Raw genomic sequence first — 21902 nt, 5'->3', positions numbered from 1 at the left:
AATGTAAAGGGGAAAAATAAATGATTTTCAACATAGCCATTAAAATAAGTATGTACTACTTTGCAATAAAAATGCATGCCCATGGGAGAAAATAAGCAAGTGCCAATTCAGAGTACATTCCAAAAAGCAACTGGCTGTATACTAGAACTACAGTGAATTATCTCCAGCTGGCATGAGCTGTTATTTCTAATTGCAGGTTTAATATGCATACTGTGCTTACAAACTTCCTTGTGATTACATTTGGTGCTTCTATATTGCAGAACGTATTCTGTGTTTCTACATCTTATTAATACAAACAATTGGAAAATCTCAGAAGAAATGTGATCCTGCTTATTAGAAATTATCAATTATCTTTTATTTCATCATCCATAGCATCCTCAGATAAGAGGCACTCTGCTCTACTTCTGTTCTAGTAGTTAAGGCACTGGGCCAGCAACCAGGACTGAATTTTATTCTTGCCTTAGGCATGAAAGTCAACTGGATGTCTTTGGGGTAGTCATTCGATCAACCCTAGGAAAAAGGCAAACCACTTCAAATTTTTTTAAACAAAAAAATTGCATGGATTTGTCCAGTCACAAAGAATTAAAACACACTCGATAAAACCTACTCATTTGTTTCCTGAAGATGGTTTGGAAAAATGTAGATGAGCATTTCTAGAAAGCAACTACATAGGAAAAGCTGCACTAATGCAATCTATTGTGTTTTGAGCTGCTTTTGAAAAAAGTTTAATTAACTTGAAAATTTCTATGGACAGCAATAAAATATGTATTAAAAGGGACTCATGCATCCTGCATGGTGGCTAGAGCAAAAAAATCATAAAGCTCCCTTGGAAAAAAATTGTTAACAGTTCTTTATTAGTACTGTGCAACATCTGTTTATGATCTTTAAGCAAAGGCTTCTGATAGTATTAAATATGGATGGATTGGTATTTCTGCTTGAAAAGAAATCTGAAACACAGATGGTTGTTACTTTCCAAAGAGACAATATGTTCATTCAAGCTATTTCAAGCATAGTTTTATGCTTACTGTACCAACAAGTGCAATCATAATAGTGTCTTTTGAATTTTATATTTAATCGTGAAATCAGAACAATTACGGGATTGAAACCTAGTTTTCTATTTAGAATGGTAAGTTCAGATTTGAATAAGTCTTTCAGTGCAGATACAAATTCACTATTTGCAAATACAGCATTTCCAATTTACACTGGTAAAATCAATGCATGGTTATAGTGAATTTTTTGCAACATTCACAACTTTTATTGTGTTGCTTTTAAATACAGTCATGTTTCAAACACAATTATAGTGAATAGCTGCCAGTATTTCAACTTTAAAATTTGGTTACCAGAATATACTATTTTGGAATTAAAACTAAAAATAAAATACACATATTTTGCTTGTATTTTATGTTTATGTAAATTGTAGTTTTCACTATTAAGCACTTTCACTTTTGCAATGAAAGTAAATGGATAAGTGCTTCATCTCTTTAAGCTTCTACAGTATGTACAAAATTCTTTGTGCAGCTGGAGGAAACAGGGAGATCACTGCTTTTGATATGTCAGTTCTACAATCCAAGAAATCTCTTGATATTTTGTATATCAGACACAATTTTGGGAATCTCTGTTTCCATAGCTGTCAGAATCCATTTATATCATATTCATAAATATATGTTTAAAACGTTGTTCCTGGATTCTGCCATCTCCCGAGGAGGAAGGAACGAATGTGTATTGAGCCTGTATTAGGCATTTCAAAGGAAAAGAGAAGCCTTTTGAACTGGGGGAACAAAAGGGAGGGTTAGGGTAGGTAGCATCTGGCTTGTGTCAAGGAAGAGAGCAATAAACATAAAAGGTCCTAAGTTCCTTTTTCCCACGAGAGGGATGATACAAGGTAACTGATGGAGGGCTGACCAAATGGAGTTAAGGAGGGGTTGAACCGGGAACTCTTTATAAGGTTTTAGTTTGTAGAACAATATTAAGTCCTGTCTTGTATTACTACAACCAAGCATGTCATAGTAAAGATTCCTTTTGGACTAGATTTGGCTCCAAGAGTTTTGTTTTCCTAAGAGTGGTTTGGGTTGGGTCCTGACAATAGCATTGATTTTTGCATCAGTAATTATATGCCCTGTTTTTTAAACCAATCTTCTTTATATATATTTCTTTTACAATGAGTTTCATTAGCACGTATAGTAAATTAAACATATGCATACATTGGAATTTTTCTTTGGTAAATATTTGCACTTCAAACAATTCTTATGTAAATATATCCTAACAGTAGTCTCCAGATCGTTTTCGCTTTCGCTCACACACACATTTTATTCAGTTTTGTTGTTTCTAACGTCTTTGGGGGGGGGGGAAACCGAGGGTTTCTTTTCTGCTTGAACTAACAGAAGCATATGTTCTTATACAGTTTCATAGACGAATCAAGCCCCCACTTCATTAAATTATAATGCTAGATGGCTTTGTCATATGAAAGAAGCCTTTGCATTTGAGTGCCTCTATTAGTAAAAGACTCAAATACCTTTATCGCAAGCGGCGAAGCAGTAGAAACTCTGTAGTGTAACTGAACTCTGCCTTAGGCGCAGGTTCATCTTGTTTCAATTTCAAAAGGAACTTTTAAACTACATTAATGAAACTGATCACAAGATGTGTTGATCGCGGAGAGATAGGGAGTGGACCTTAAATTACAAGGCGTACCTGCCTTTGTGATAGGGATTATTTATTTATCGCATGGCACATTCACATCCCATAAAAACACAGATAAAAACGGTAACAACATATGACACATAAAATCCGACGGGGAGGGAAGCCCTGATGAAATACAGTGCGTGTACGTTTGGACTGACCGCTTCAAAACGATCTTTTGCCGATTAGAACACCTGTGCGCGTCTGCCTAATTCCTTGGCCATCAGGGTGGAGAAAGGAAGTCGAGTCTGCAAAACCGGGACCTGCCGCCTTCCCCTTCCCCGCGATGTCACCAAACGCTTTGGAGTGTACGGCATCCGACGGCAAAATGGAGAAGTCCTCCACTGCACAGGAAATGTGAGGAAGGGGGCGTTTCCTCCGTTCTAGCCTTTCTCGGTGGTTCTTCCGGAGATTTAAAACGTCACTTCCGTTTTTTTCCTACGGGCCCTAGGCCAATCACGGCGTCCTCTACCCCCGAATTCTCCGCCCCCTTTTTCCAACCAGTACCGAGTTGCCGTCCTGAGGCAAACAGGGCTCAGTTCCCTCCTTCGGGTCGCATGCGTCTCTCGCTCGCTCTTTCTCCTTCTTCGCCCCCGCCCCCCCTTTCTTTCCACCGCCAGACGCCGACGTAGCAGAAAGAAAAGAGATGGCGGCGGCGGCGGCGGGCAAGGCAAAGGAAGCCGCGGCGGGAGGAACGCGAGGCGCCCGCAAGATTAAGGCGACGTCGCCAGGGCGCCGTCTCGAGCTGTAACCGTTCTTTCCCCTTAGGACGCCCACCCCCACCCGCCGGTCCCGTAGCTTCAACCCGCCAGAGAGGCAGCTCCGACTCCCTTCCTCTTCCTAGCGCCTCTCAGCCTTGCGAGGGGCGACGCCGGCCGCCGAGAGGAGCTTCCATTCCTTCGCTATTATGCTGGTACCACTCGGGAACGGCGAGAGCCTCCCGGCCGCCCGAGACAGATGCTGAAAACCCTTCTGGCTCCGGCCGCCGTTTCTGCTTGCTAGGACGGCGCCTGGCCGGGACGCTGGGTCCCTCTCCAGCCATGTATTTCCTCAGCGGCTGGCCCAAGAGGCTGCTCTGCCCTATAGAGGCTCAGGAGCCCCCGCTCGGTATTCAGGCCGACCCGCAAAGGACTTTGTTCGCCGTGTTGTCCCCGTCCCAGCTCAGCATCTGGTACAACAGGGTGAGTAAAGCTGCTTCACCGCGTCGTCACCCTATAATCACCTGCCTGTTTTTGGGCTGCCTTCTCCTCCAGAAGCGCGCTCCTTTTTTCCCCACCCAGCCAGATTACTCCGTACCTGACTTTAGCGAGCCTTTCTTACCCCCTCTCGGGTTTGAATAGCGAGAAAGATGTGTGTATATGTATATTTGTGTGTGTATACATGTATGTGTACGCATGTATGTATACATATGTATACATACGTGTATATGTGTAAATTACTAACAAAGAATTAAAGGGAAACTGAGATGCATTTCTGACTCCTTAGTCGTCCTCAGTCAGCTATACCCGTCTGAGATTCGAACCTGTGCTGATTGCATACAAGGCAGTGTTATTTGCCTCTAAGCCACAAGGTCTCTCTTGCTCTGTTAGCTTTTTTCTGCAAGGGAAGATATGTTTCAAATGTTAACTATTTAGATTACCTTGCTAGGCCTTAACATTTGATAGTTAACATTTGAAACATACGTGTATATATGTATACATGTGTGTATATATGTATGTATATGTATATATGTATGTATATATATATGTGTGTGTGTGTGTGTGTGTGTATATATATATATATATATATATATATATATATATGTATATGTATATGTATATGAGTATATATATATAGGTATATGTGTGTATCTATATGTGTGTGTGTGTGTGTGTGCGTTCATGTGTAGCCTCATTGGGATGTGATGATGAATAGGGAAATACTTTAGAAAAAGTGGCTCAAACAAAACTTGTGGCTTTGGTTTGTGGTATGGCTAAGCTGAATGTGACTGTGTTAATGTTATTGTTTTAAATATGGACTGAGGAGTTTAATATTTTTAAACTGTGATTTAATTTTTGCAGCTAGACTTAATTTAATTTATTTTAATTTTATATTGGATTGTTTTTAAATTTTGCCTTGTAAACCGCCCTGAGTCCTTTGGGAATAGCTCTGGTGCTGGAGAAGACTCCTGTGAGTCCCTTGGACTGCAAGGCGATCAAACTGGTCAGTCCTAGAGGAGATCAACCCTGACTGCTCTTTAGAAGGCCAGATCCTGAAGCTAAAACTCAAATACTTTGGCCACCTAATGAGGAGGAAGGACTCACTGGAGAAGAGCCTAATGCTGGGAAAGATTGAGGGCAATAGAAGAAGGGGAGGACAGAGAATGAGGTGGCTGGATGGAGTCACTGAAGCAGTAGGCGTGAGCTTAAATGGACTCCAGAAGATGGTAGAGGACAGGAAAGCCTGGAGGAACATTGTCCATAGGGTCGCGATGGGTCGGACACGACTTCGCAACTAACAACAACAACAAAATAAACCAAATAAATAAATAAATAAATGTGGGTCCTTTGCCTCTTCTCTTAAATCTTCAGATTGACAGCATTGTTTAGATGTATTTTTAGTCACTTAATGGACTCTAAAGGTGTGAGAAAGTTGATTGCAAAGGGATGCTTACTTAAAAAGAAAGGACTTGTTGTATCATTCTTGGAATGCTTTATTTTCTTTTGAACTTTACTGGTATTTCTTAATCTCAGTTCCAAATCTGCCTTCAGATACATACAGGTAGTCCTTGATTTAAATTTGTTGCTGAGGAGACATTTGTTAAGTTAGCTGTGCCCCATTTTATGATCTTTCTTATCATAGTTGTTAAATGAAGCATTGTGGTTAAGTTAGTAACACAGTTGTTAAGTGAATCTGGCTCCCCTATTGACTTTGCTTGTCAGAAGATCATAAAAGGTAATCACATGACCCTGGAACACTGCAACCATCATAAATACATACCAGTTGCCAAGCATCTGAATTTTGATCACATGACCATGGGGATGCTACAGTGGTCATAAGTGTGAAAAATGGTCATAAGTCACTTTTTTCAGCGCTGTTATAACTTGAATGGTCACTAACAGAATGGTTGTAAATGAAAGACTATCCGTAGTTGTAATGGCTTGGGCACAGGGGAAAAAAAAATTCCAAGAAACTGTTCGCCACTTTTAAAAGGAGCAGCAGAACCGCATTCTCAAGAGTTCAATCCTGTGATATTTTCCTAAATTATATTTACATTTTAGGCAAATGGCAATAACTCCTCTTGAATTTCCATTTTGTATACTTGTGACAGTTATGAAAAGCATTTAGGTTTGCATCTGAAACGTTCATAAATTTGAGTTTCTTCATTTCATACATTTGTTCCATTGGATATCAGAATCCATGGAAGGAACAGGATGTGCTGTTTATATAAGATACATAAGAGATGTATTTAGAAAGAACCAACTAACAGTAATGATGAAGGTAATTTGGTGGGTTTAAATTTTCTGTAAGAGTGAAATGTATTTCAGTAACAGTAACGACATATCTGACAGTATAGTACTGTATACTCAGTTACTATATATACACCATATGGTGCCCATGCCTTAACAATTTTTTTCTGTAACTGAATTTGAATGTATTAATATGATAGTGTAATGTCCTATCAATCTGTTGGTCTAAATTTAACATTAATACTTTGATTTCATAAAATCCAGAAAGGAAATTGAATTTTAGTTTTTCCATTTGCCTTAGCTTCTATTTCATTTGGTATCTATGATGCAATATTGTGTTGCAATGGCAGTCTGTTAGTTCCAGTAGTTATTTCTTTGTGACTATTGGTTTCAAAATAGTCGTAAGTTAGTGTAAGTCTACAATTCCCTACAAAGTTGTTACCATTCAAAATAATGATCTTAAACATGTTTATCATACTATTACATATGTTTGCATTAGAGTGTCATTTGTTTGGGACAAAGCAATGTGTTTTTATATTAGATGTGATGTTCGATAAAAAACATAATCCTGGAAGGAAATTCAGAAAACAATGATTAAAATTAAAATGATTGGACAACCTCCTCAAGGGATTTCTTAATTTACAAAAAAAGGTAGAGATGGAGCAATAAAGAAGAGAAATTTAAAAAACGAATATGAAAAAAATATCAGATATACTGTATTACTAGAACTGAAGATTAGAGAATCAAATGCAATGGAAGGTATAGGATGAAAAAGAAAATATATAATTACCTACAGCTCACTTTCTCAACACATATTAATCATCTACGTGACATTAAACAATTTTGAATGCAGTTCTACATATACTTCCATGAGAATAAACTCTGAACTAAGTACCAGAATATCAATTTCCAAATGTATTATGCCATTACACAGCCTTTGGATGGCTGTTAGTTGTAAAGGATGAATACAATTTATTTTTGCTCATAATTTATAATTTATCTTTCCATTTTTCTGGCGAGGAGGGCAAGTTTATAATCCATTTGCAAACATCCAGTGTAATATATGTATGTTATTAGGTTATTTGTGCAAATACAGAAAGCCTTTGTTATCTTCAATTTTGTTCTAGTATTTCACATACATATAACTTTTTAGAATTTTTTTGTATTTTATATGCCCCAATCCCAATAGTTCTGAATACATCGCCAACCTTTATTTGTGCTCTTCCTCTTGTCCTAATGACTTCACATGAAGTTGTGAATTCTTTAATAGAATCTTCAAACAGAAATTGGATGGTTATTGTCAGAGTTGCTATAATAGAGTCTGTTTTGAGATGGTGTTGGATTGTATGACAACTAAGGCTCTTTCCAGCTCCGATTCTATGAGTAGATTGCCAGCTTGTATAGATAAATATTTTTAGACAAGTGCATAGTTTATACATGTGTCTATAAATGGTATCAATAATTTGTAATGTGTTTTATGTAAATATGGCATCAGAATTGTAAAAAAATTTCACTATTAACGAAGCATTGCTGAGAAGCTATTTTTTTCAATCTCTGCTATTAGAAATTTCCCTTTTTAATTGGATATTAACAATGCGAGCTATTTTATTATATGTTTTGTTATATCCACTAGATAAAATATCACTGAAATGAGTTTGATCCAGAGGGTTCTGTCATTAAAGTAAGAATGGAAGCTATATTTAATAATGATTTGTTCCCAATAGAGCCAGTTCTGTTCTGTGTAATAGAGGGACCTTTTGAACAGTTTGTGTGGGGTAGAAGGATTGCAGTAAAAAAAAACCACACACAATTCAATAGAGCATCTAAGAAGTTGGGACAGAAACCAGGAAATATGCATTTTAGGCATGGGAGATGGCTGGGTGGCATTGAGACAGTCACTCTCTTGGCTCAACCCACCTCACAGGACTGCTGTGGAGAAAAGAGGATACATATGAACACTGCCTTGAGTTGACAATACAAAAGAGGGATTTAAACAATTGAAAAGAGGAACTTTTTCAATTTCTATTACTGCTAACAATATTTTCTACTGCATCAAAGTATACCATCCGCAGTGTGATTCCAGTTGGCAGCAACCATTTGCTAACATGTTTTTACTTGTAAATTGCAGTCCAATTTTACATTTCTAATATGTAAAGCAGTTTTTTTCTGAAATTATGCATATGAACACTATTTTGGATAGATGAAGAACTGGGTGACCTTTGTATTTTTTGGAAAAAGACAATAAGATTATGACTCTCTCTTAAAATCTAAGGCAGTAGAGGGAAAGGAATAGGGTCAGTGCAAGAGCCATGTTAAGATACTTAATATGACTTCTAGGTTTCAGTTTCCAACCCTTTTGGGCCAATAGATGGATTTGGAACTGTGCCATAGTTGTACTAAATAAAGTGGCCAACATCGGAAAACTATTAACAATTCACTAAATACTGTTGTAATGAGCATGGCATGTAGCCATTTTTTTGAAGTCAAGATACTGAGGCTAAAGATAATTTTAGCAGAATGGTTTTAAACTGTATGAGTCATAATTACAAATATGCAGAAGGTATAATGGAAAGCTTTTAAATAATAAGCAGCATCTATGCATAACTAAATGGACTCCAGAAGATGGTAGAGGACAGGAAGGCCTGGAGGAATGTTGTCCATAGGGTCGCGATGGGTCGGACACGACTTCGCAGCTAACAACAACAACAACAATGCATAACTATATTAAAGGAAAAAGCTTGTTAGGCTTATTCTCTATTCCACCTTTTCTTTAGATGCTTATGTCTGTTTCAGCCTGCTACATTCCAAATTATTTCAGAAGTAACTCCCATAAAGGAACAGTTAGTGAAACAGTGAGTTTTGATACAGAACATCCCTGTCGCTGGTCATCAAAAAATTATAGGGTTAGGAGTGCATGTAACATAGATGTGTGTGTGGACAAGAATATCAACCTTGCTGTCAAGCAAAATCAAGCTTTTAATAGCGAGTGCCACACAAAGTGCACTAACCAAACAGGTGGTAAGAAAATAGGGGAACTCAGGCACCACACAGGTTATGTATAAAGTAAACACAGGATCAGTCATAAAGGACTCAAATGTTTATACACCAATGCACAGAGTATGAACAATAAACAGGGTGAACTAGAAATTCAGGTAAATAAGGACAGATATGATATTGTTGCCATTACAGAAACATGGTGGGATGAAACCCACAAATGGACACACAGCTAGAGGGATTTAAATTATTTAAAAGAAACAGGCCAATAAAAGAGGAGGTGGAGTTGCTCTATATCAGACATGTCAAACTCGCGACGTCACATGATGTATCACAACGTATCTGAGCTTTTTCATCATTGCCGGCAATGGGGTGGGTGCAGTTTCTTCATGACGCATTCGGCCTGTGGGCCAGCAGTTTGACACTCATGCTCTATATAAAAGAAATAACTACATCTCTACAGAAATAGAGCACAACAATGATGAAAACTGTCTTGAATGCATTTGGGTCAATATAAAAGGGGGGGAAATGACATTGCCATAGGTATATACTATAGGCCACCCAACCAAACAGAGAAAATAGATTAACTTTTTGCTGGTCAGCTAACTAAGGTATGTAGGAAGCACATCACAATAGTAATGGGGGACTTTAATTATACCCTGACATCAACTGGGAGACAAACTCTGCACCAAGTGGAAGATCAAACAGATTCCTGACAAAACTAGCAGACAACTTTGTCTCCCAAAAAGTAGAAAAGGGAACTAGGGGGTTAGCCATACTAGACCTAATCCTCACTAACAGAGATGAAATGATAGAAGGTGTTGAAGCCACAGGAACCTTGGGGGGAAGTGATAATGCAGTATTGGAATTCAACTTTACGGAAGCACAAGCAATAGAACACAGTCAAACTACAGGGAGTGCAGAATTATTAGGCAAGTTGTATTTTTGAGGATTAATTTTATTATTGAACAACAACCATGTTCTCAATGAACCCAAAAAACTCATTAATATCAAAGCTGAATATTTTTGGAAGTAGTTTTTAGTTTGTTTTTAGTTATAGCTATTTTAGGGGGATATCTGTGTGTGCAGGTGACTATTACTGTGCATAATTATTAGGCAACTTAACAAAAAACAAATATATACCCATTTCAATTATTTATTTTTACCAGTGAAACCAATATAACATCTCAACATTCACAAATATACATTTCTGACATTCAAAAACATAACAAAAACAAATCAGTGACCAATATAGCCACCTTTCTTTGCAAGGACACTCAAAAGCCTGCCATCCATGGATTCTGTCAGTGTTTTGATCTGTTCACCATCAACATTGCGTGCAGCAGCAACCACAGCCTCCCAGACACTGTTCAGAGAGGTGTACTATTTTCCCTCCTTGTAAATCTCACATTTGATGATGGACCACAGGTTCTCAATGGGGTTCAGATCAGGTGAACAAGGAGGCCATGTCATTAGATTTCCTTCTTTTATACCCTTTCTTGCCAGCCACGCTGTGGAGTACTTGGACGCGTGTGATGGAGCATTGTCCTGCATGAAAATCATGTTTTTCTTGAAGGATGCAGACTTCTTCTTGTACCACTGCTTGAAGAAGGTGTCTTCCAGAAACTGGCAGTAGGACTGGGAGTTGAGCTTGACTCCATCCTCAACCCGAAAAGGCCCCACAAGCTCATCTTTGATGATACCAGCCCAAACCAGTACTCCACCTCCACCTTGCTGGCGTCTGAGTCGGACTGGAGCTCTCTGCCCTTTACCAATCCAGCCACGGGCCCATCCATCTGGCCCATCAAGACTCACTCTCATTTCATCAGTCCATAAAACCTTAGAAAAATCAGTCTTGAGATATTTCTTGGCCCAGTCTTGACGTTTCAGCTTGTGTGTCTTGTTCAGTGGTGGTCGTCTTTCAGCCTTTCTTACCTTGGCCATGTCTCTGAGTATTGCACACCTTGTGCTTTTGGGCACTCCAGTGATGTTGCAGCTCTGAAATATGGCCAAACTGGTGGCAAGTGGCATCTTGGCAGCTGCACGCTTGACTTTTCTCAGTTCATGGGCAGTTATTTTGCGCCTTGGTTTCTCCACACGCTTCTTGCGACCCTGTTGACTATTTTGAATGAAACGCTTGATTGTTCAATGATCACGCTTCAGAAGCTTTGCAATTTTAAGAGTGCTGCATCCCTCTGCAAGATATCTCACTATTTTTGACTTTTCTGAGCCTGTCAAGTCCTTCTTTTGACCCATTTTGCCAAAGGAAAGGAAGTTGCCTAATAATTATGCACACCTGATACAGGGTGTTGATGTCATTAGACCACTCCCCTTCTCATTACAGAGATGCACATCACCTAATATACTTAATTGGTAGTAGGCTTTCGAGCCTATACAGCTTGGAGTAAGACAACATGCATAAAGAGGATGATGTGGTCAAAATACTCATTTGCCTAATAATTCTGCACTCCCTGTAGTATGGTAACTTGTTCAATACTAGCAACTGTGAGAGGGATCTCAGAGTCCTAGTGGACAATCACTTAGATATGAGCCAGCAGTGTGTTGCAGCTGCCAAAAAAGCCGACACAATGCTAGACTGCATTAACAGAGGGATAGAATCAAGATCACAGGAAGTATTAATATCACTTTATAATGTCTTGGTAAGACCACACTTGGAATACTGCATCCAGTTTTGGTCACCATGATGTAAAAAAGATGTTGAGACTCGCAACAAAGATGGTTAGGGGACCAGAGGCTAAAACATATAAGGAATGGTTGCTGGAATTGGGTATGTCTAGTTCAGGGGTAGGCAACCTCGGCTCTTTTATGACTCATGGACTTCAACTCCCAGAATTCCTGAGTCAGCTGACTCAGGAATTCTGGGAGTTGAAGTCCACGAGTCATAAAAGAGCCGAGGTTGCCTACCCCTGGTCTAGTTTAATGAAGAGGGAGTCAAGCTATTCTCCAAAGCACCTGAAGGCAGGACAAGAAGCAAGGGATGGAAACTAATCAAGGAGAGAAGCAACTAGAACTAAGGAGAAAGTTTTTGACAGTTAGAACAATTAACCAGTGGAACAGCCTGCCTCCAGAGGTGGTGAATGCTCCAACACTGGAAGTTTTTAAGAAGAGAGTGGACAGCCATTTGCCTGAAATAGTATAGGGTTTCCTGCCTGAGCAGGGGGTTGGACTAAATGACCTCCAAGGTCCTTTCCAACTTTATTATTATTGTTATTGTTATAGCTTGTAGGTCCTATACTTGTCTATGTTTTAATTAACTGCTGCTGCTAAGTTGTGTATGGTATAAGGCAAAAGTCCTTTAATTCATGATTCTTAACTAGTTACGGTTTAATGCTACTCGGTACAGGAATCACATTGGGATTTGTGAACCTATCTGCATGTCTTTCATAGTTCTTCCACTTTAGCAAGGGTTTTACACTTGTTTCCCTCAGGATTTCGATAGTGAGAAGATCTCTTCCTCTGAGCATGCCTGTTTCTGGGGTGCTGCTGGTTAAGGCTACTAATTCCAAAGCTATGACTAAATAGAACAACGGTTATCTCATTTAGAAAATAAGAGGAGGGCATTTCAGGTGGCAGGTTGTAGCTGCTTTCATATCACCTTGCCTTTATTTAACAATTTAAAAGTCCAACAGATCCAGAAAATAAACCATGAATTCTCACAATCTGTATGTCATCCTACTGAAGACACTTGGATTTGAAAGGCATAGATATTAAAACAGGATTTCTGAAAGGTCCTGTTGGTCTTACAGAATTATTTTCTTACCTACAAAAACTACTATCAACATTTTTATTTCCCAATTATGGATTATTAATAGCTTCAGTTTTTCTTCGATTTTCATTGAAATTACGCTAAGCAGAAGAAGGACTTTCTGTGCTTTTGTGTAGTCTAGTAGTTTCACAAGTCTCTTCATAGCACATTTCCCATTTTTCCCATTTTTCAGGTACACTATATGTGTACGTGAAATCTTTACCATCCATTCAAGGGGGTATTGCAAGATTCATCCAGGGTTTATAATGAACTTCAACATGTTAAGGCTCCCCCAGGAACACTGGGCTGACTTTCCATTAAACAAAACTGTTCTATTCCCCTTTTCCTAAATATTTAGAGTAGTACTCATTAGCTTCTGATAATTGTTCATGTCAGTGCTGTTCTATGAACTGTCTTCTGAACGACTCTGTGAGGATTTCCAGTTTAATTAGGAAACAAACCATTGCAAGAAAAAACATTTGCAAGATACACAAAAGACCTAGGCAATTTGCCTCATATTGTCTAGCAAAAATGTCCACCATAGCAATAATAAACAAAGTAGGCATGTAGGCACACACATAAAGCAAACACATACTATAGCAATCCAGACAAAACATTTAGAAGACCATATATTCTTTTGTATTGGTTATAGTCATTCCTGTGTATTCTTTGCTACCCCTAGCTTTTTTTTTCTGAAGGCCATTTGCTAAATATATGTTGCAATATACACATGAATCAAGAAAAACAAGGTAGAGCAGGGGTGTCAAACTCAATTTCATTGAGGGCTGCATCAGCATTGCAGTTGCCCTGAAGGGGCCGGGCGGGTATGACCAGGGTGGGTGTGGCCTACTGGGTGGGCGTGGCTAGAGTGCATATGGCCTAGTGGGTGGGCATGGCCAGCTCTACATCGTTCGCATCAAGGGTGCCTATGGGGGCCTGGGCTGGAGTGGGACAGATCTGAGGGTCTCTGGCAGAAGGAGGGTCTCTGGGCCAGTGCCAAGGCAGTGGGGGGCGTTTCCTCACTGTTTCCAGGATGGCTTCGCGGGCCGCATGAAACCACTTCGCGGGCCGGATCCGGCCCCCGGGCCTTGTGTTTGACATGTCTGAGGTAGAGTATTAGCATCAGAGGAACTATCCAAGTGCTTTATAAGCTCTCTTTCTGATTTTCAGAAATGTAATGTGAGCTTGATTTTTTTAAATTGACACATAAGAGAATTGGTTGATATATAACATATGATATGCTTATTACAATGCTCAGCTATCACTGTAATTTCCTGCCATCGACAATGCATATTTAATGAGCTGTATTGTACAACACATAGGACAAAAAATAAGTAATATTTGTTCTGAAAAAATCACTTGCAAGCAGATTGTGATAAGGTTTTGTGTAGCAGAGACAAGACTTGTGCTCTGTCATCCTTATTTTTACAAATATCTGAAAGCCCTTTAACCCACTGAATTGAGATGATACACAACATTTAGAATCAGCAGGATAGCCTTCAGCTATACCGTATTTTCCGGCTTATAAGATGACTGGGCGTATAAGACGACCCCCGACCTTTGAGAGGATTTTCAAGATTGTTCATCTTATACGCCAGAAAATACTTACATGCCAGTTGCCAAGTGTCCAACACAAGCCCGATTCAGACCCGTCTGATGCAGATGGTGCAAAGCCCGGGCGGTTTCTGCCTGACGCCGGACGGCTCCGCCGGTGCCACCTCGAGAGGGAAGGGTGTGAGGCGCCTGCCATGGCTCCCTGAGGACTCCTTAGCAGCTGGGGAGCGCGCACGTGCACAGGACTGCCCTACCGGCTCCCGCCTGACGCCAGCCTGCCCTGTTTCCTCCACAGTGAGAGGGGAGGGCGTGCCTTCCCGGGCTCGTCGACTTGCAGCCACGCCAGAGCTGGGCTTTTCCTTCCACCCACCCTTTGGAATAAATGCAAGAGCTCCCGGGGTCTGGCATTTGCAAGGGGGAGGGGAAGGGGCTTAGAGGCTCTTGGGGGTGGGAAGGGAGAGTCACGTTGGAGGGGGGACTGGACTAAGGAGGCTTGAATTTTCTTTGCAAGAACAGGGGCGCTCAATTGATTTATGTACTATTTTCCGGCATATAAGACGACCCCCCAACTTTTGAGAAGATTTTCATGGGTTAAAAAGTCGTCTTATACGCCGGAAAATACAGTAAATAGGTAAAATAGGATTGCTTCTAAAGATACAAAAATTAAATTGTTAATTGCAGTGCTTATATGATTTTTCTGATACATGACTACACTTCATATTTTCATATTTTGAGTTGCCAATTAAAGTATTTGTTTTAAAAGTGTGAAAGTACTTTTGGCATATCTTTCAGCAAGATTAGAAGACTGAAAATTTAATCATCTTTCAAAGAACAGTTACTATTTATAATTGATAATAATATGCTTCAGTGCTATGTGACATTTTCTTTTAAATGTTTAAGCTCTTGTGTAAATGATAGAAAAGTGAAATGCACGTGAAATGATAATGCATAAGGAAAATTAAAATTTCTATGTATGACTTTGAAAAAGAAGTCTGATATCAGAATGTAAAGCAAACAAATACATCAAGAATGTCTGAAAGTAGCAATATTGATTTGAGATACGAATTTGTTTATTGTTTGTAGAAGGATAGTTCCAGAATGCTCTATCTTCTGTGAAACAAATAAAAGCATTTTTGAAATAGCTGGTCAGCCATAGTCTTAATACAGTCAACTTCTTTTCTGCTTTCTCCTTGCTTTTCTCTTCCATTTTCTTGATTTCTAAGTTATTTTACCAGTATATAAAATAAGATTAGTTGGTGCTAATGCTTCGATACATGTCTATTCAGAAGTAAGATTTCAGTAGAAGTTTCTATCAGATAAATTTTTATAGGCTTCCATGTAAATAAACACTACATCCATAAAAATATTTTATTGCTCCTACACAGTAAAAAATCTTCCTTAGAAGTATGTTCATTTATAATACATATTTATAATAAATTTGTCTTGATTATTATCCTATCTTCCAAAAGAGCAACATTTCAAAATTAATGAATGATTATGGTTCTTGCTGTCTGAAACAAAACAAGATGTTATTGTTTTAGCATATTTACTTGCAATAAGCTTACATGCTGAGACTAGCTACTGTGCTTGTGTCCAGTTAGATTTTCTTCCATACAATTCTCAGTTTTCCTTATGAGAAAAATGTAGGACTTTTTTTTTCATTGAATCTTAAGATATTTTGAAGTAAAGGTAAAGGTTCCCCCACGCATGTGTACTAGTCGTTTCCGACTCAAGAGGCCGGTACTCATCTCCGTTTCAAAGCTGAAGAGCTAGCGCTTGTCCGAGGACGTCTCCGTGGTCATGTGGCCGGCATGACTAGATGCCAAAGGTGCACGGAGCGCTGTTACCTACCCACCGCAGTGGTCCCTATTTTTCTACTTGCATTTTTTTACGTGCTTTCGAACTGCTAGGTTGGCAGAAGCTGGGACGAGTAACAGGTGCTCACTCTGTTACGTGGCACTCTGGATTTGACCTGCCAAACTGCCGACCTTCTGATCCACAAGCTCAGCATCCTAACCCACTGAGCCACCGCATCCCTTTATTTTAAAGTACTTATTATTTAAAAGATGTATTTGACTATCCATCTTAAGCAACTCTGGGCAGCTTATAACAATCATAAAAGCAATAAATAAAGCAATCATAAAAATAAATAAGTCAAAACCCTGCATCCAGTTAGATGCATTTTCTTCCATACAATTCTCAGTTTTCCTTATGAGAAAAATTGTCCCTCAGCCACGCTCCTCCCATGCATATAAATCTAGCATCTCAGTAAAAAGCCAGGTGTTCATGGCCTTCTGAAAGGTTAGAAGTGTGTGTGTGTGGGGGGGCTGTTGAATTGCCAGGAAGGGTGTTCCACAAGGTAGGAGCAGCCATGGAAAAGGCACACTTCCGAGGTTCTTGCTCAATGGAAAGATTTCAGGGAGATTTCTGTCCACCCTATTTAATTGAGTGGGACGGGTGATTATTCTTCCTGAAAGGCAGTCCTGCAAATAACCAGAAATATATCCTCTGAACTTAAGTTAACTTAACTTAATGTTTAACAGAACCCTTAAACAGAATCCTTAAACTTTCAGTATAGAAAATTTCTGTAAATATGAATAAACTGTTTAAAACTATTTATAAAAGCAGGTATGTTCCAGCATGATTACCATATGTTAGTAAGTGGTTCTTTTCATGGGGTCCTTATAAGGTTATTTAATTCATTTTGCTAATTTCGTATGGGAAAATATATTTCCATAGTAATACAGATAATAAATAATCTGAGAAAGAAAAAGAGTGGAGTAGGTCAACATTTTTCTAATTTATACAATATTTCTGAGTTAAATGCAGGCTAAGATAAAATAAATTATACATATCTATGTAAAATTGTTTTGGAAGATAGGAGTTTTAATGTTAGAATTCAAGCTAGAATTTTACTATAATTTCCATTGAAGGAGAAAATAGAGAAATGAAGTACAAGTATCTCTGATTAGGAAGAAATCATTACAGTACTAAACTGTGCTTCTCTTAACTGCTGAAGCCCTCTTTTCCCATTGTGCTGCTTTCCTCAGCAGCTTATCTTCTGCAACAAGTTGCCATTAGTTACTGCCAAATGTTATAGGTAAGATTGTGCTTTAAATGCTATATCAGCCATTCCCAACTGGTGCCTTCCAGGTGTTTTGGATTATAGCAACCATTGTTCTTGACTGCAGGCCTTAAATGGCATTGGAAGTAGAGGGAATGGAAATTGTAATTCAAAACAACTGGAGGGGCACCAGATTGAAACAGCTTGAAGTAATATTATTGCAACAGCACATGCCAGAATACGGCGTGTGGAAGATATGGAATCTTAATATTCCATATCTTCATTTTAAGATATGAGTTTTCAGTTGAATTCCTATCATTATTGAAATGTATTTGAAGCATAAAGATAAGGAGGTTAGTGCATATATTATGTGCTGATATAGTAGTTTGTGGTTGCTTTGGGCTTGACAGAGTTTAAAACCTAAATTTTTCACATTGCTAAATTTCATGGGTTACAATATGAATGTAAAACTATTTATCTTATTTATGGGCCACCCAAATCCAGTGGACTTTGGGCAGTGTATAAAAATATAAAACAAAACATAAAGGCAGCTAAAAACATTGAATCAGATGGACAGCTCCAACTAAAATGATGTAATAAAAAGCAAAATCTATAAAATAGGGATCTTAGACCAGAGGTCCCCAACCTTTTGGGCCTGGTTCATGGAGAACGGTTTATCCATGGACCGGAAAGCTTGTGGTTTTGTGTGCTGCCTGCATCACACAGATGGTGCTTTGCTTGTTTGTGCGGACTGGTTGCTGGCATGCCACGGACCAGGGGTTAGAGACTCCTACCTTAGACAAATAATAAACATAGTCCCCAGATCTGAAATCAAAGTTAGGCTTTCAAGCTTTCCAGACTCCTAGGAGAAAAGGTGCCACCCTTACATCTGAGGGAATGCTGTTCCAGAGGGTGAGGCCAGAAGACATGCTTCCTAGGTCCCACAAAGTGATATTTAATGGAGGGGAGCTGGAGCACACTCATTTTGCTGGAACATACTGGCCAGGCAGTTTTTCAGATATCCATCTAAAAGATTAAACATTCAGATATAACTAAGGTTACTTATTTGATTATACTAGAAACCAAGCATTACACTAAACTTAATAAGTAGTTGAATAATGATCATAACTTTTCTATCATTATTGATTGTATAATCGGTGCTGGAAATGTATAACACTCTACATATAACACTCTGCTAGCCTTTGTTTAGAAAAATAGCATTGGAAAACCATAAATCTCCAGATGTGTCTAAAAACAGTGCAATAATTTGAAAAGTAAATTATTCAAGAAATTATTGTTTTGTAATAAAAGCAAGTTCTTGAATGGTACTCTATTTTCATTTAGATATTCATAAATGAAAAAAGTATAGCTTTGACATACTATATTTGTTTTATAATCTTTTATTATACTCTTGGGACCCATCAAATTTCTGGAGGTATATTATTGATACTATAGGGAATTTATAAATTAGCATCTTGGTGAGCCATCAGCTCACTTTCCAATGTTTCTAGTATCTTCCAGTACATTGATCTGAAATTTTATGCTGCAAATGATAGAAATTAAATACCATTATAAAACAAATTTTGGAACAAATGCTCAGACGTTTGTTAAAATAAACATTTCTGGGCAAGAGAGAATGTTCTGATCTTTCCAAGCCTGAGAATTATGATGCAATATTAGCTTTTATTAATACATTTCTCACTTTGGAATGATTAACTATTCTATCTGAATTGAACCATTTTGAATGATAGCTGTACATCTTGAATAAATGTTTGAAACCGGTAATAGTGCATGAGCCATATTTTTTAGCAGAACATTTTAAGACATCATGCTTAATTTATATCCTGCTAATTAAGTAAGATTATATTGTGGTTTTGAAATAAGGAAGTCTTAGATTTTCCTAACCACAATTCCTAATTAATTTGCTAAGAGGTAGCTTCTTAAATGTTAATGTATACTTTTTGGTATTAAGCATTGAATTTAGATATAGAGCAATATCTTAGAAAATATAAACAATGATTTTTACGGTTGTACTATAGTCTTCTTTGAAAAGAGGTAGGTGTGCTATCACTTAAAGTGTTTAAAGCTATTTGAAAAAGTTGAACTTGTGAAAGTAATAGCTAGTAGATTTAGACTTTTTTAAAAAGATAACATTGAAATATAAAAGAATGTAACTGTTGTGTACTATCTCTCTTCCTATCCCAGCCCAGTGTGCTAATTGTAAGCTACAAAGAAACATTAAAAGCTGTGTCGCAGTTTGGACATTATGACCAAGCTGAATGGAAGCCTGACAGTACCATGATAGCTGTTTCGGTAAGTAAAGAATCTTGTATAAGTCTAATAGAGAGACATTTCACATAACTTTTTATTGAAAGATATAAAATTAATTTAAAAGTAAATTTAAAATATAGATGGAGTTGGTATCTAAATTTCTCATATATATTTTTTGCTCAGAGCAATCAGATCTGTCCTTTGGGTACTCTTTTTTTTGTCTTTCCTCCAAATATGTTGGATAAAGAATTCAGTGTCCTATATTCTTATGATTCCAGCAACAACTTGTTTGAATACAAGTCTAAATTTGGGGTTGTATTATGCTTCATAAAACCATCATTCTTCATAAAGACATACATTCTGAATTTTAATATCTCATTCAAACATATATTCACATCTTTACATTGCATTAATCTTTGTAATATATTAAACACAAATACAGCAATAGTAGGACATCTTAGAGATGAAACATGCTTACTTCATTTTTCGATAAGATTTCAAACTCTTATTTCCATTGTTTGATATATTCCTGTAATTTGTCAGTGTAAAATTAAGGTTCTCTGAATGAGGAACAGGGAGGTTGTGAGGCCACAGTTACCCTCCCTTGGTTACTTGCTTGATTGGCTAATTTTATTTAGCATCATAGTTGGCGATTAGCTGTTGTTTTTTTTACTCATTACATTCCAAAGCACTATTTTAAGGCAGTTTTTGCATATATTTGTAGCAAAGTTGTGAAAACATTTAATTTTTTTTTAAAAAATGGCTTTATAGTTTCACATGGTTGTTATTCAAGAAATCTAATAAAGTAGATTTTTGAAATACAGGTAATCATAATTACCCATTATCTCTTCATGTATCATAAAAGGTATTTTTAATGTCCAGTCAATAAAATAAAAACATATTGATAAACTAATTTGTTTTGAACATCTTTGTATTTGAAAGTGAATTTAAACGTGAATTTTGATTGATTTGGTATTCTATGCTTTATTATAATATGTTTTCAAATAATAATTAAGGAAAATAATTGTCTTTATTTTCAAGTTTTAAATTATTAAAGTGCCAAATCCTGACTGTTGTTTTATTATATTGCTAGTGAACATCTCTTGCTACTAATTTTTCAAAATCTCAACAGATTTTCTAAGTAGCAAATTTTGTTATCCAATATGGCAAATTCTGTTTAAAAAAGCTCACAATTTTTATTTAATTGCTTGGTGGTTTGTATTACAAGTAATATGTAATTTTTATTCTTTAGCATAAAATAGTAAGAGTGGTGTTTTTGCCACATCTAAATAGATTTTTGAGATAATGCATACAGTATTCCAGTTAGCATTCAAATACTTAAAAATGAATAAAAACAGTAATGAATCTGGTGTGGTAAACAGGTATAATGTTGTGAGCTTATGCATAAAGTTTGAAAGACTGATGGAATTTGACAAGATTGTCATTAATCAATCTAGTATCCAAGCAGTTTGTTTCAGTGATATTAAAATTAATTGGTTTGATTACTTGATAGGCAAAGAGAAGCAAGGTCAAGTGCTGAAACATGGCATAACTATAATGTTTTCTGTATCAAGACTTGAAGTATTGGAGCAATCAATTACTATTATTTGCATCATCTTGAAATGTCAATGATACACAAAAATATGAAGGGGAGGCGTAGGTTTATTGTTTGACCAAGCAAAATTAGTATCTGGAAGTTTCAACACAGTGTAGCGTATAGCTTGAACCTTGCTCATAAAAAAAAATGACATTAAAGGTAATCTGAAGAATCAGATGTTCTAAGCACATACAGCATTGGTTTCCTTTGGATTTGTGGCCAAAGTAATATTACATAATATCAATATCATAAATAATATCACATTTTTAATTCTAATACCACAATATTTACTAGTAAAAGAATAGGGGAGAAATAAAACCATTTCTCATTTCTGCATTTCATTTCAAAATGCAGGAAGTACAAATTTATAACTGTTCATAACTTGATTCTCTTCCATCAAGTCTGCACTTACGGTAATCCATGTGATTTCTTGGTGGAAAAAGGAAGCCAGGTAACAGGCACAAGGCCTTGCTTCATCCAAAGTACCTCTTTGAAATATTTTATAAGATTGATATCCTAAACCTCATGAGA

The 21902-nt window shown here is 37.5% G+C and overlaps 1 protein-coding gene across 1 annotated transcript in view; it reads left to right on the top strand.

The window, feature by feature from the left end:
* Positions 1-3318: 3318 nt before the first annotated feature.
* Positions 3319-21902, top strand: part of RIC1 (RIC1 homolog, RAB6A GEF complex partner 1) — a 57696-nt gene continuing 39112 nt past the window's right edge. The window contains exons 1-2 of the mRNA XM_083352527.1: positions 3319-3857; positions 19709-19816. Coding sequence (XP_083208653.1) covers positions 3717-3857; positions 19709-19816 — 249 coding nt within the window. The 5' untranslated portion in view covers positions 3319-3716. The remainder of the gene's footprint in view (positions 3858-19708; positions 19817-21902) is intronic.

The sequence above is a fragment of the Vipera ursinii genome, assembly GCF_947247035.1.
Source record: "Vipera ursinii genome assembly, chromosome: 2".
Lineage (NCBI taxonomy): Eukaryota > Metazoa > Chordata > Lepidosauria > Squamata > Viperidae > Vipera > Vipera ursinii.
Note: the sequence above shows the minus strand (reverse complement) of the source record. Positions and strands in the feature narration are given on the sequence as shown.